General features: G+C 40.9%; 1 protein-coding gene across 1 annotated transcript in view; it reads left to right on the forward strand.

The window, feature by feature from the left end:
- NFYC (nuclear transcription factor Y subunit gamma) overlaps positions 1–15,194 on the forward strand; it is a 43,138-nt gene that overhangs the window by 17,456 nt on the left and 10,488 nt on the right. Inside the window, exons 3-6 of the mRNA XM_030538711.1 lie at positions 1,153–1,224; positions 3,606–3,719; positions 8,429–8,524; positions 14,525–14,698. Coding sequence (XP_030394571.1) covers positions 1,153–1,224; positions 3,606–3,719; positions 8,429–8,524; positions 14,525–14,698 — 456 coding nt within the window. The remainder of the gene's footprint in view (positions 1–1,152; positions 1,225–3,605; positions 3,720–8,428; positions 8,525–14,524; positions 14,699–15,194) is intronic.

The following is a 15,194-nucleotide window of genomic DNA, read 5'->3' on the forward strand; positions in this document are numbered from 1 at the left end:
GCAGTTACCTGAGGTACAAACTGTTCTGGTTGACTGCTCTTTGAGACAATCTTTATTTCTGTTCTTGTGCTTTTGTGTGTGCACGCTTTAGCTAGAGTTCTGGGGAAAAGGGGATCCGTTTAAGAATGGTTTTTTCCCATAAAACACAGAGAAATGCAGCCTAATCATGGAGGAACTGTAGAAAATAGTACTAAAGATACATTACAGCTTCAGAATTAGTTAGAAGAGGCTTGGTGAAAATGTTGATGCTTAATTTGGAAAAAGAAAAGGTGAAGAATTGATCTCTTAAATCTTGCTTAGCTTCTAGTAGCCAGACAACATGCCATGCTTCTCTTTAAACCAAAATAAATACACAATATATGCAATGTCTAATAGCCATAGTACTTATTTACAGGAATAAAATTATTTCCCTCCCTAAAAATAACCAAATGCAAGGTGTTATTCAACTGTGGCACAACCTAGAGAAGACTTGTATCATTGAGCTTTCCTGGAAAGGATTCACAGATCTGCACAGAAGTCGTAACTAATTCAAAGATTCTAGAAGATAAGGCCGGAAGGGACCACTGTGACTATCTAGTTTGACCTTCTGCATAACATAGACCAGGAGTAGGCAACCTATGGCACGCGTGCCGAAGGCGGCATACGAGCTGATATGCAGTGGCACTCACACTGCCCGGGTCCTGGCCACCGGTCCGAGGGGCTCTACATTTTAATTTAATTTTAAATGAAGCTTCTTAAACATTTAAAAAACCTTATTTACTTTACATACAACAATAGATCACTTATACATTATAGACTTATAGAAAGAGACCTTCTAAAAACGTTAAAATGTATTACTGGCATGCAAAACCTTAAATTAGACTGAATACATGAAGACTCGGCACACCACTTCTGAAAGATTGCCGACCCCTGCAATATAGTATGTAACAATTTGAATGGCTAGGAAAAGTGGATAAGAGGGTAAACATCAAGTGTTTGTAGTTACATTACCTTGGAGAATGAAAATCATTGCCTGTTACAGGAGACAGATACACTGTTTAAAGCAGAAAGGGCCAATTTTGAATTCTTCTGAACATCACTTATCTCTTACTTTCGTTTTGAATTATGTGGTCTTAAACAGTTTATGAGGTCTCCTTTTTTTGATCTCTGCAGAAAGATTTCAGAGTGCAGGAACTCCCACTGGCTCGTATTAAGAAGATTATGAAACTGGATGAAGATGTGAAGGTGAATTCATATTTGGTCTTTTACATTGTGAAACAAAACATGTGGTTATGAACCCTGTTGATGAGCACTATAGATGTCGTCATTTCTCTGAGTTGCAGAGTATGTAAGAAAAACAACCTTATTGTTCTTGAAATCTGTAGAAGAATTAAAATACCCCATCAGCTATCAGAACAATTTCACAGTTTCACAGCCCCCTAGAAACTGGAGTGATTGTTTCTTTTTGAGGAGTGCTCTAAAATGATAAATATGTGTGTGTCAAATGAAGAATGGAAGTAATATCTCCATTTTACGTATAGTGAACTGAGGCACAGAGAGCTGACATACTAAAGGTCAGACAGGAAGGCTGTAGGAAAGCCAGGAGTTGAATTGGACTCTTGAGTCCCAAATCAGTTCCTTACCCACAGTATTATCCTTCCTCCCAACACATTAAAGTCTGGAGATTATTTATTGACCTATAGAGAAAAGGTGCTCAGGATACCTTACGGAGATTAGTTGACTGCACCATTGTGGCGGCTGCAGCTGTTAGCAGCTTGATAGATTTCACAGTATTTTTCAGATACGTTGTTGGACAACTGTTTTCATTACTTAACTAGCTTGTATAGCAGGGCACATAATTTGTACATTTTGCATGAAAAACAAATTTCCTGACGTCTTGAATAAAGCATTTGCAGACGACTTTCAGTCTTTTCCCAGTTCTAGTAATGACTAGCTTCTGTCTCTGTTTTTGTATCTCCTCCTTATGTCTGTGGCTTTTTCATTCACAAAACTACAAAAGCATTTAATATAAACATAGTAACATTTAAAAAACCAACCACCCTACAAAGGTATTTCAAATATTAGTACAAAACATCATATTTTACATTTTATCACAGAAGTGTGGCCTTTGATATTTCATAGATTTTAGATCTGAACCCTTGAAACAAGCAAACTAAGAAATCAGTATTTATTTGGCATGTGATGGAGGCAAGTTCTATAGTCGTCATCCACATGGGGATAAGGGCATGCATAGATCTAAGGGGAAAACTGGCACATCTACTCATATAACAGGAAAAACAAAGAAAACCCTACTGTAAATATCAGGGATTTTTTTGTTACTTATCCAATGATCTTTTTTCCTTAAATTAGAAGATTTTTATGGGATGCCAATTTCCAAGAGAGTTCATGGAGCCAATGACTTCCATCCTTTTCCTTGTGAATACCACTCGTAGGTTGGGAGACTTTAACATTTAAATAAGCTCAGTGAAAAAGGTGTGTTCGTTGGCTCCGTTTGTTAATGCAGACTTTTTTTAAAACTTTGAACTAGATTGAATCCAAGCCTCCTGAGTCTCAGTTCAGTGCCTTAACTAGATTAATGCCAAATTCCCTGTAATGATGGGAAAAAGGAGATGGAAAGTAAACAATATTGTTTTCGGATGGTCATTTTTTAACAGGAAGGAGATTATCCAGGGAAATAAGCCTAATACAAAGGTAGCTAAAGTGAAACAGTTCTAATAGAAAGAGAATTAGAGCCAGATTCTGTTAAGAAAATGAAATTTGGTGAGACTTGTGATTTATTCATTTATTTATTTCTTTATTTTAAATCTTTACAATCTGTTTTTACTCTGCCTGCATTCATTACCCTAGTATTTAAGTCACTTTGTAAATGAGTAGTGATAGCCTCTCACTGTAAGGATCAGATTTTTAATTGAGGCCTCAATCTGGCCTCTAAATTTGTGCCCTCATTGCACAAACAAAATTTGTACATATAAAAATGATTCATGTGCAAGCATAGTAGATTACTGACTACCCAGTTTCACACATATTGATGCCATATGCTCCTGCAAGTTAGGGGGTTTGTGAGCATAAAGTTGAAACAGGTGCTGAAAACTTGGCCCTAAAATGTTAATCGTAACCTAAACTTCCACAATACATATTTATATCATCTACAATAAGTTAGCTTGAAAAGTAGTGAGAGCTGCTGGGATAGATTATCCTCCATCAAAGAGAGAGAAGAAACTGTTAACCTGTGAATGGAAGGCCTGTCTGTCATGTGAGTTGTTAGTGGAGTTTCACTTCTTGTGTTAGCATAGGGTAAGCCAGTGAGCTATGCAAAATTAAAATCTGATAACCTTCATATTTCAATAAATAAACTTCTCAGGAAAACTGTAACTGACCAGTATTCCTGTTACAGTGCTTGATTGAAAACTGGTAGCCCTTTGTACTTCCACATCTTGCAGTGAGATGGCGTTCAGATTTAATGTGGAAATCCCCTAATCTCCCAAACTAGCATTTTATTCATCCCTGGACTATTTTATCTATTAATACGATATCAAGCTTTTATGATAGAATCAAGTGTAGTACATTGATTGATGAGTGAATGAAATATACATTTTTCATTACAGATGATTAGTGCTGAAGCTCCTGTGCTGTTTGCCAAGGCTGCTCAAATATTCATAACAGAATTGACGCTACGGGCATGGATACACACTGAAGATAATAAGCGGAGGACTCTGCAGGTAATGAAGAGCTGTTTCCATGAAACCTTGAACTGCCATGTCCATGTTTTCTGACCCCCTTATTTTCTAAATATGAACCTTATGCAGCCTTAAAACTCTGTGTCAGAAGGGAGTGAGATGGCGTCCCTGACCAGAGACAGGTGATGGCTGGAGACCAGATACCTGACTGGGAACTCCTGGAGTATACCACAGAGGAGGAGATACAGGTGCAATACCCTGCCGCTGTAACAGTGCCCCTTTAAGATATACTATACCTGTGGAACAGAACTGAAAATGCCTTTTTTCCCCTTACTTTCTTCATGGCTGCTGTTGGCACTTAGATGCCAAGGTGATACCTGCCTTCGAATGCCTCAGATAAGCTGAAGTGTGAGGATTGATAGCCCTTCTAATTTTTATCCTAGATAATATCAGAAAGGGCAGATATCTCAATCCTGTTGTGCTCATATATATGCTTTATAAGTCTAGCTTCAGTGAATTTCTCCTAATACCAAATAAGAGACTCTTCCTTTTTCTATGATTCCTGGAACCAGACCCAGGATTTTTAAAGACGTCTTACAGCTTTGATCATCATATGGTCATCTATTATAGAAGCAGTTTTTAATGTCAAATCACCTTGTTTGTTAGGAATTCAGCTGCTTTGTCCTTGAGTATCTTCAGAACTTGAACAAATGCTGTCCAGTAATGGTGACTTACATAATTTCACTCTTTTAGTTCCTTTTTGTTTGTTGTTTTTGTTTTTTTTAAATATCTCAATCTAACACTATACCTGAAGAGAGTAACTCCATGGTATGTATATCTGCATCACCCTCCAAATTCATAAATAGTTTGGGGAGGGATTTTAGTATCTCTGGTCTCCAGTGCCACCCTCTCATCTTGGTAGGCTCACTGACTCTCCTGTGGACTTTCCTTCTTCTAATGTACTTTTGCAGTCTACCTGTATCTTTTAACTCTTTGCTCTTCACGCTTCCTCTTAGTCCTCTTAATTGCCATCTTACATGTTAACTTTGATCTCTTAACATCACTTGGGATACCATTTTTCTCAGATATGCTCCTAAGATCTCCTAGTTAACTCCTTTCCCCTCCTCCCCTCCAACTCCTTGGTTATGCTCACTTTGCGACCCTAAAATGTTCTTAAACAGTCTCTCTGGTGATGCACTGTAATATTGTCAGTTTTCGTTCAGGTTGTTTCTGACTATTCTAAAGAAAAGTCCCCTTGTTGAAGTTCAGTGTCATAGCACTATCTCTTGTAATTATCCGTTTGAGAGGATATTGAACATATTATGTTAAGTTCACTGTGAATTAGTGGCTCCATGCCCTTATTTCCTGAGCCAGTTCCTATGTAACTGTGACTAAATCAAGAGCAGCCTCTTCTCTTATCATAGAATCATAGAATATCAGGGATGGAAGGGACCTCAGGAGGTCATCTAGTCCAGCCCCTGCTCAAAGCAGGACCAATCCCCAACTAAATCATCCCAGCCAGGGCTTTGTCAAGCGTGACCTTAAAAACCTCTAAAGAAGGAGATTCCACCACTTTCCTAGGTAACCCATTCCAGTGCTTCACCACCCTCCCAGTGAAAAAGTTTTTCCTAATATCCAACCTAAACCTCCCCCACTGCAACTTGAGACCATTACTTCTTGTTCTGTCATCTGCTACCACTGAGAACAGTCTAGATCCATCCTCTTTGGAACCCCTTTCAGGTACCCCTCTACCCCGCTATAACATGACGCGATATAACAAATTTGGATAAAACGCAGTAAAGCAGTGCTCCGGGGTGGGGAGGGGCTGCGCACTCTGGTGGATCAAAGCAAGTTCGATATAACACGGTTTCACCTATAACGTGGTAAAAATTTTGGCTCCCAAGGGCAGTGTTATATTGAGGTAGAGTGTAGTTGAAAGCAGCTATCACATCCCCCCTCATTCTTCTCTTCTGCAGACTAAATAATCCCAGTTCCCTCAGCTTCTTCTCATAAATCATGTCCTCCAGTCCCCTAATCATTTTTGTTGCCCTCCACTGGATTCTTTCCAATTTTTCCACATCCTCCTCGTAGTGTGGGGCCCAAAACTGGACATAGTACTCCAGATGAGGCCTCACCAATGCCAAATAGAGGGGAATGATCATGTCCCTCGATCAGCTGGCAATGCCCTTACTTATACATCCCAAAATGCCGTTAGCCTTCTTGGCAACAAGGGCACACTGCTGACTCATATCCAGCTTCTCGTCCACTGTAACCCCTAGGTCCTTTTCTGCAGAACTGCTGCCTAGCCACTCGATCCCTAGTCTGTAGCAGTGCATGGAATTATTCTGTCCTAAGTGCAGGACTCTGCACTTATCCTTGTTGAACCTCATCAGATTCTTTTGGGCCAATCCTCTAATTTGTCTAGGTCCCTCTGTATCCTATCCCTACCCTCCAGCGTATCTACCACTCCTCCCAGTTTAGTCATCTGCAAACTTGCTGATGGTGCAGTCCACGCCATTCTCCAGATCGTTAAAGAAGATATTGAACAAAACCAGCCCCAGGGCCGACCCTTGGGGAACTCTGCTTGATACCGGCTGCCAACTAAACATGGAGCCATTGATCACTACCCGTTGAGCCTGATGATCTAGCCAGCTTTCTATCCACCTTATAGTCCATTCATCCAACCCATACTTCCTTAACTTGCCAGCAAGAATACTGTGGGAGACCGTATCAAAAGCTTTGCTAAAGTCAAGGAATAACACATCCACTGCTTTCCCCTTATCCACAGAGCCAGTTATGTCGTCCAAAAAGGCAGTTAGGTTAGTCAGGCATGACTTGCCCTTGGAGAATCCATGCTGACTGTTCCTCATCACTTTCCTCTCCTCTGAGTGCTTCAGAATTGATTCCTTGAGGACCTGCTCCATGATTTTTCCAGGGACTGAGGTGAGGCTGACTGGCCTGTTGTTCCCCAGATCTTCCTCCTTCCCTTTTTTAAAGATGAGCACTACATTAGCCTTTTTCCAGTCATGCGAGACCTCCCCCGCTTGCCATGAGTTTTCAAAGATAATGGCCAATGGCTCTGCAGTCACATCCACCAACTCCTTTAGCCCCCTCGGATGCAGGGCATCCAGCCTCATGGACTTGTGCTCGTCCAGTTTTTCTAAATAGTCCTGACCCACTTCTTTCTCCACACAGGGCTGGTCACCTCCTCCCCATACTGTGCTGCCCTTTGCAGTAGTCTGGGACCTGACTTGGTTCGTGAAGACCAAGGCAAAAAAAGCATTGAATACATTCGCTTTTTCCACATCTTCTGTCACTAGGTTGCCTCCCCCATTCAGTAAGGGGCCCACACTTTCCCTGACCACCACCTTGTTGCTAACATACCTGTAGAAACCCTTCTTGTTGCTGCTAACAAGGGATGTTAAGAGTAACTCCAAGTGTGATTTGGCCTTCCTGATTTCACTCTTGCATACCAATATTTTTATACCCCTCCCTGGTCATTTGTCCAGTCTTCCACTTCTTGTAAGCTGCTTTTTTGTGTTTAAGATCAACAAGGATTTCACTGTTAAGCCACGCTGGTCGCCTGCCATATTTACTATTCTTTCTACACATCAGGATGATTTGTTCCTGCAACTTCAATAAGGATCCTTTAAAATAAGCCAGCTCTACTGGACTCCTTTCCCCTTTATGTACTTTGTTCCTGCAACTTCAATAAGGATCCTTTAAAATAAGCTAGCTCTACTGGACTCCTTTCCCCTTTATGTGCTTTAGAACAAACTGTTCCAAGACACAATTATTTATGGTATCATGGATTGTAAGGCCAGAAGGGAATCATTGTGATCATCTCAACTGACCTTCTGTATAACATAGACCAGCGTTTCTCAAACTGGGGTCCGCGAGGGTACTCCAGGGGTCTGCGAGTCATGTCCAGGGCTGCCGGCCCTGCTGATCAACTCTGCGTGTGCAGGAAGCGCTGGGAGGGAGGGGACGGAGCGGAGACAGGATGTGCTTGGGTGATGGGTCAGAAAGAGGCGGGGAAGAGGAGAGACAGGAAGAGGTGGGGTGGGGCCTTGGGGAAGGGGTGGAGTGGTGGATTGAATTTTTTTTCTTCAAATGGAAATAAACATCCGTAGGTTTGGTGGTCTGTGAAAAAATTTAAATCAAAATGGGAGTCCTCAGGTTGCTAAAGTTTGAGAACCGCTGTCATAAACCATGGAACTTACACTCTAGGAATTATTTTAGTGGATCTTTTAGATAAACATCTAGTCTTGATTTACTCTTGATTTTAAAATGTTCAAAAATGTTTATCAATGATTCTTCCTCATAAAACTTAACCCAGTGAAAACCCGGTCACTTGGATTGTGAAAAATCCACGCCATAGAGTGATGTAGTGAAGCTGACCTAACTCCCGGAAAAATTCTTCAATTGACCTAGCTCCTGCCTTTCGGCGGGGTGGATTACCTAGGTCCATGGGAGAGCTCCTCTCTGAGATGGGAGGGGATAATTTTGCCATTACTGATCATCTTAGTGTTTGTAGTGGCTCACAGTTTGCGTGATTCTCTCATTCTGGTTGCCTGTCCTCTGCTGTTTCTGACTTAATAGTACTAGTTTTGTGAGTGGGACCATTTGGGGCTTCAAGGATGAGAATTCAGTTCCATATGATGGGCATTCCCAACTTTGATTTTACTCAGCAACCAAACAGATAATTCTAAAACGGACAGATTATTTCCACTGTTTTTGAATTGTTACAGAGGAATGATATTGCCATGGCAATTACAAAGTTTGATCAATTTGACTTCCTCATCGATATTGTTCCAAGAGATGAACTTAAACCTCCAAAACGTCAGGTGAGTTGGGAAAACAGCTACTACTATTCTTTACGTATAAGTTTGATTTTTTCCACTATTTACATACTTCTGATATTAAATAGAAGTATAAAGTGAGGTTCAAACATAAGGCAAATACAGTTTATTGTATGTTTGTGTTCAATATTTATTTCAATCTCTTAGACATTTAGTTTTTTCTGTATTCTCAATGTGAACATTGCTGTTGCCAGTGCCTCAGAGAGATAATTGGGTACATTTTAGAAATCTAAAATCTAACGTGTACAGAACACTCCAGTGGGGATTGTATAAAATGGAACATTGATTATCCTCTCAGTAGGCACAGTTGTGTCTGTGTGTGGTTACACCAGATACCTCCTCCCAGAGAACAAAATCTGAGTTCAAGGTCCACATTCGTTCAACCACTGAAGTCCAGAAATTTGTTGTCTTTGTAAACATTTCTTCTTAAAAGTTAGTAATTGGCTTTACTTTAGAGGGGCCAAATGACTTCCTGTATAGAAATTTATTACAAAGAAATGTTCATGGAGAGGCAGCATATCCTAGTGGTTAGAGCACTTGCTCTACTGTGAGTTTGCTGGGTAATCTTAACAAGCCATTTATCTCTCTCTGTGCTTCAGTTTCCCAACTGTAAAATGGGGTAATGATGCTTCCTGGTAAGTTTTTTTTTTTTGTTTGTTTGTTTGTTTGAATTTTTGAGATTTACTGATGAAAACCCTATATGAGAGCAGGGTATTAGTAAAAAGATTGAAGCTTTTTTTTTTTTTTTTTTCCTTTTCACATTTCCATTCTGTCATTTTCAAGTGTCCAGTTGTCACTTGAGCTAGTTATGTGATGAAATTAAAACTTGTGCACCTACTGGTAACTGATTCAAAGGTGAAAACTGGTATGCGACTGATCTTGTAATTGCTGGTTGACAAGGCTGCTAACGGAGGTTATAAATAACAAAAGTTGCTAACGTTAAGAATGCTTAAACACCTAGAAACCTGTTGAGCTAACACTTCAAGGGTGTTGGAGAAGGAAACACGTTGTTTCCCGTAGAAGTACCACATTCTGCATTTTTCAGGGCAGTCATTGCTACTGTAAACATCCTTGACTGGAAGCTGTAAGGTGCTAGAAGGGAGCTTTCAGTCGGATGTTTACAGCGGCAGGCTGCCACAGTCATCCTGAGCACCAGGCCTGCTTTGAAACTTAACAGGTTTGTATTTAAGAAGCACTGGTTTCTCTGCTCAAGCCCAATTTTGCTGCTTAAGAAATCCAATTTTCTGCTAGACCAGTTTATCACCTTTTGTCTAAAAGGCTTATTTTCCTTCGCAGTTGTACCACGCTGTAGATATATGTAGCTGTTCATCTTGGTCCAGCGGTCAGACTACTGAACCTCCCTTCTCTGCAAACTGACTGGTAGACTAAACAGCTAAATTAACACCCAATACCATAAAGCTTTCTAGGAAATTCGTAGATTTACAGATGCTTCATTCAGTACCTTGTTCAGTAGCTCCTGGAATCATTGCCTGACTTCTTTTTAAATTTGTGTGGATTTTGTTACTCCTTTCTTTCTGGATAATTAGATCCAGTGTTTTGTAGGTGCTGGAGCAAATGATTTGCTTATTTGGAACTGCTGTTCTGATACTTTTGAAGGTTTGAGATTGCCTAAAACTTTGTGGCAAGTCCATGATAACCCTTAGAATTCTCTGCTCCAACTTATTCTCACACTTCCCAAAAGTGCTATAAAACAGCCTGCTTTTTTTTTTTATGTAGATTCCAGCAGATGTATCACTAGGACATTTTCTGTCATCCATTGACTCCAAGGAGGCTTACTTTCACATGCCAGTGCGAGTAATATACGGAGAATTCCTTCAGTTTGGATACAAAGAGCAGCACTTTCCCCATAGAGCTGTAACCTTTGGGCTTGCATATTTACCCTTTTCTTGATGGCCTCCTGTCATCTGAGCCCAACCACATTTCCTGGCATTTCTTGGAAAAGCATGGTTTTCTCGTGAGCAGAAAACGGTCTGCTGTTAACCTCATCTCATTATATATACTAGTATTTGAGAGTGGTAGTAGAACATCACTTATTAGAAAGTATTCACTCAGGAATGATCTAGAAGATTATCTGTTATAGGAAAAAATCAGCAGCCTCCCATGATTTCTGTACATATTTGATGGGACCATGTTCTGTATATATTTGCTCACATGGTGAATGTCACATATGAGAACGTTGCACAGGTTCCTTCAGTCCCTTTCCACAGAGCTGCCTGCTCATTCTTATACAATATAGCAAAGTAATGATTCCTCTGAAGTGAATTTGTTTGTTACTGTGGTATATAAAGAACAGGCTTCCAAAGGTGCACCCTAAACAAGAGCCATCTAGCAAAGAAAAATCTGTGCATGACAGTTTGGAGGATAGAGGGGCCTGCATCTCAGGAAACCTGGCAAAATCAGGAAAATTGGTTCAGCATAAATATGTTGAAACTAAAAGCAGTGAGTAGCAGCCTGAGATAACAAAAGCCAATCAAGATTCCAAAGAGTTCATGTTCAGTTCCCCAAGTCTGTGATTCTACAGAATGGTGCCTTTATGGCCCTATCCAGATAGCATAGGGAAAACACCCAAAATATGTACACAGCATTGTTCGCTCATTTGACCTTTCACTTCTACAGAGGCTTCTTTTTCATGGTGAAGTCATATTTGTAATCTAAGTCCAAAATATGAAGTCACTTCAATAGTACATTATCTCACCAGATGCAAATAACATAGTTACTGTATAATCCATGGTAGTTCTTCTTTGCGATCAGTATCACCAAGCCTTTCCCATCCAGGTTGCACAACATAAATAACTGAAACTACATCAATATTTGTTTTGAAATAGGTCGCAATTTCTCAAAGCCTAACACCTGTATATTCCCTGCCTCTGTGAACACTGCTGGATGACTAGCAATACATGTTCAGGGGCGGGAGAGCTTTGGTGGTGATATCACTGACAAAGTAGGGAAGGAATTTTCAGTGGAAAAACACACATCTAGTTCAACAACTTTGAAGATTAGCTGCCTGTAGGCTGAAGGGCATTTATTTATTTTTGGCTAAGGCTAAAACTGGCAGTCTATCTCTGCCACAGCTAAAACTATCTGACAAGTTATTGTTCATTACGTCAGAGATTTAGGGGAGAAACTGTCACTGTTGTGTTGCTGTGGTAACTGAAGTTATGGATTTAAAAGAAGAAGTATGACTATATTTGTGGTGCTGTGTAGAGTACAAAATGCATGCCCAGCTGGCTTTGGTAGATCTAGCAGTGTAGACGGTGAGGCAAGGTTTGGGCGAGTAGAGTGCCCTACGTACCTGAATCCCCAGGGTATATACCCCCAGGGTGTATATTGTTAGCCGTGTAGCATCCTGCTGCTGGAGACTTTCCCTGACATGGTGGTGGGCTCTGGCAGTGGGGAAAGGCTCCTGCAGCTCCCCATTGCCAGAGCCTGTCTCCGCTGTGCCACCCCACTAGAGCCTTTCGCTGCAGCATGTAACTGTGTGCGTAGGGCCTGTACTCTCCAATGCTGCCTTAAGTGTGGACATAGCCGAAGAGACAGCCTGGTTCAAACAAGTTCAGATTTAAACCAGTTTCTCCCTGGAGCACTGTAAAACATTAACCTAGAATGCATGCTTTATTGGGGTGCAGAGTTGATTTACATTTTGTTCAAGAGCTCGGTTAGGAATTTGAGTGTTGCAATCCTTGGAATAGGATATCTAAGTAGCTTGCTGAAAAGGAACTGCTACAGCTCTCCTCTCCCATGCATGGATTTTTCATGACTGAATCAGAACAGACTTGATTTTAACAACAAAATGGAATATGTTCTAACTTTAGAGCTAAGATCCTCACACTGCTCACAAAGAGCTTGAGGAAGCCATGTTAAAAAATACTCCAGCGAATGCACTCATGAAAGAGGAACTGTAAAACTAAATCAGTGGGTTGTTTGGTCTGCATTACCATTGGGTGATGCTGACATTACTGTTCGCCCCAAGATTCAGAAGCTGTTTCCTAGCTACAACAGACTATCATTTTTTTAGTTTTGGTTGGGAAAAGAGTGTGTGCATTTAAGGAAAGGGCTTGATAATACATTACACTTGCATTTTATAGAGTTCAATCAAATATATATATGTGTGTGTGTGTGTGTGTGTGTGTGTGTGTGTATGTATATATATATATATATATATATATATATATATATATATATAATTTAGTGCAGGATTGACAATTCTGTCTTTATCTCATGTCTCTCACCAGCAGAAGTTGGTCCAATAAGATACTACCTCACCCCTTTCCCCCCCCCCCCCCATCTCTCTAATTCTGTCTCTATCCACAGTAAGGTACTAGGGTCAGTAATATTGCATGCTTCCTCCATGTCATTCTTTGCCAATCTGTATCTCAGCTTTGACCTGAAAGAAATCCACTTCAGTGATGGAAGAAGACAGTTTATTTTCCATGGTCTCTTCAACCTTTCCTCCTGCTTGAAACTGACAAAAAAAAGGTGCCACTTAGTGTCAGTTGTAGCCATGTGATGTTTCTTAGGAACTGGGCTCATTTTACATAGGTCTCTAAGAATCCATCCAATAGTAACAACTGTCAGTCATTGTCAGTGTGAACAGGAACTGAACAGGCAATTTAGAGATGAAAGACTCTGTATGCCATTATTAAGCCCTCAGCCATTCAGTTTACATACACTTTGATCTTGTTTCACTTGTGTGTTTTTGTTTTGTTTTAATTGGCATCTCAAGTAATTGATACTGATCTATGGGCAGCCCTTATGTAATTTCAGGGAGTCCAGCCGGCTTTAGTAATGTGGAATCTGCCATGCTGTAGCATGTGTAAACATCCTACACTCTCAGCTGTGGACTCAAGGTGGCTGGGAGAGGGTTGTTTACTCCTTCTGCCATGGACTGAACATCTGGAGAACCACATTTAATTCTAGGTGTAGGAGCAATCTTTATTTCTGAAGAGCTAAAATGTGTGGTTTGTTCGAAAGTGTTAGCTCATTTCTGGCTAGTATAATATCCAATAATCCTACTTATGTTCCTGAAATTCCATTAATCAGCATTGTTTCTATATTCCCAAGGCCATGTTTAGATAAACTAGAATAGGGAAAAGGTACAACATTTCCTTTGCTTGAAACAAAAAGGCCAGAGCAGGACCTTCAGTTCTTCGAGAAAAGCTGAGATATCTCAATTGCCAGCAGAAGCAGACCATGCAAAACAACATCACTTCTCCTACCGTTCTAAGGCTATGTCTACACAGTGCAGCTTACAGGTGCACAGCTATGCTGCTATGGCTGTGCCCCTGTAAGATTCACAGAGTCGCCGTAAGAGAGAGCTCTCAGCACCCCCAATGAGAGTGTCTGCACTGGCGCTTTTCATCGGTAAAACTTTTGTCGGTCAGAGCGGTATTTTTTTTCACGCCCCTGACTGACACAAGTTTTACAGATGAAAATGCAGTGTAGACATAGCTTAATTCTGGAATGGTTTGGTTATAAAATCAATCATCTTTTTAAAACTCCTAGTGGTGTCACAGCGAAAGGTAGATGGAGGTTTGTGTTCAGCATGAGGGGTAAGGAGCAGGCTTCAGTGGCATGCAATGCTTTTGTGTGTCTCTTCATGGTGCACTTCCAATTAGCACTGTGCTAAGATAACAGGCCTTACTGGAATTTACTGCCACGCACTGTAATTGCATGGGTTTTAATTATGATAATTGTTTGCTCATTTGCTTTGCATAATGAAATGGATGATCACGTTGTACCTTAGAAATTTGAAATGCTTTGTTTTATGTAGCTCAATTAGTCTGTGGAAACCCATTTATTTTCAATCTGATTTATCCTTACAGGGCAGTTTGAATTTACTTCCCTTTGGCTTAAACTGTTTAGAACCTAGCATTAAAGAATCCATTGTACTGAGCATTGTTTATGGAAGTGGATTTCAGCCAAAATGCATAGTCTGTTTGTTTTTTTTCCCCTCCTGCATTCTAGGAAGAGGTGCGCCAGGCTGTGACTCCGGCTGAGCCTGTCCAGTACTATTTCACGCTTGCTCAACAGCCTGCTGCAGTACAGGTACAGGGGCAACAGCAAGGACAACAAACCACCACATCCACTACCACCATCCAGCCAGGACAGATCATCATTGCTCAGCCTCAGCAAGGACAGGTCAGTGATGTCTATTCGACATTGGTGAGGCCTCATCAGGAGTACTATCTCCAGTTTTGGGCCCCACACTACAAGAAGGATGTGGAAAAATTGGAAAGAGTCCAGCGGAGGGCAACAAAAATTATTAGGGGGCTGGAGCACATGACATACGAGGAGAGGCAGAGGGAACTGAGATTATTTAGTCTGCAGAAGAGAAGAATGAGGAGGGTTTTGATAGCTGCTTTCAACTACTTGAAAGGGGGTTCCAAAGAGGATGGATCTAGACTGTTCTCAGTGGTAGCAGATGACAGAACCAAGGAGTAATGGTTTCAAGTTGCAGTGGGGGAGGTTTAGGTTGGATATTAGGAAAATCTTTTTCACTAGGAGGGTGGTGAAACACTGGAATGGGTTATCTAGGGAGGTGGTGGAATCTCTTTCCTTAGAGGTTTTTAAAATCAGGCTTGACATAGCTCTGGCTGGGATGATTTAGTTGGGAATTGGTCCTGCTTTGAGCAGA

Source organism: Gopherus evgoodei, chromosome 20, assembly GCF_007399415.2.
Source record: "Gopherus evgoodei ecotype Sinaloan lineage chromosome 20, rGopEvg1_v1.p, whole genome shotgun sequence".
NCBI classification, from domain to species: Eukaryota; Metazoa; Chordata; order Testudines; family Testudinidae; genus Gopherus; species Gopherus evgoodei.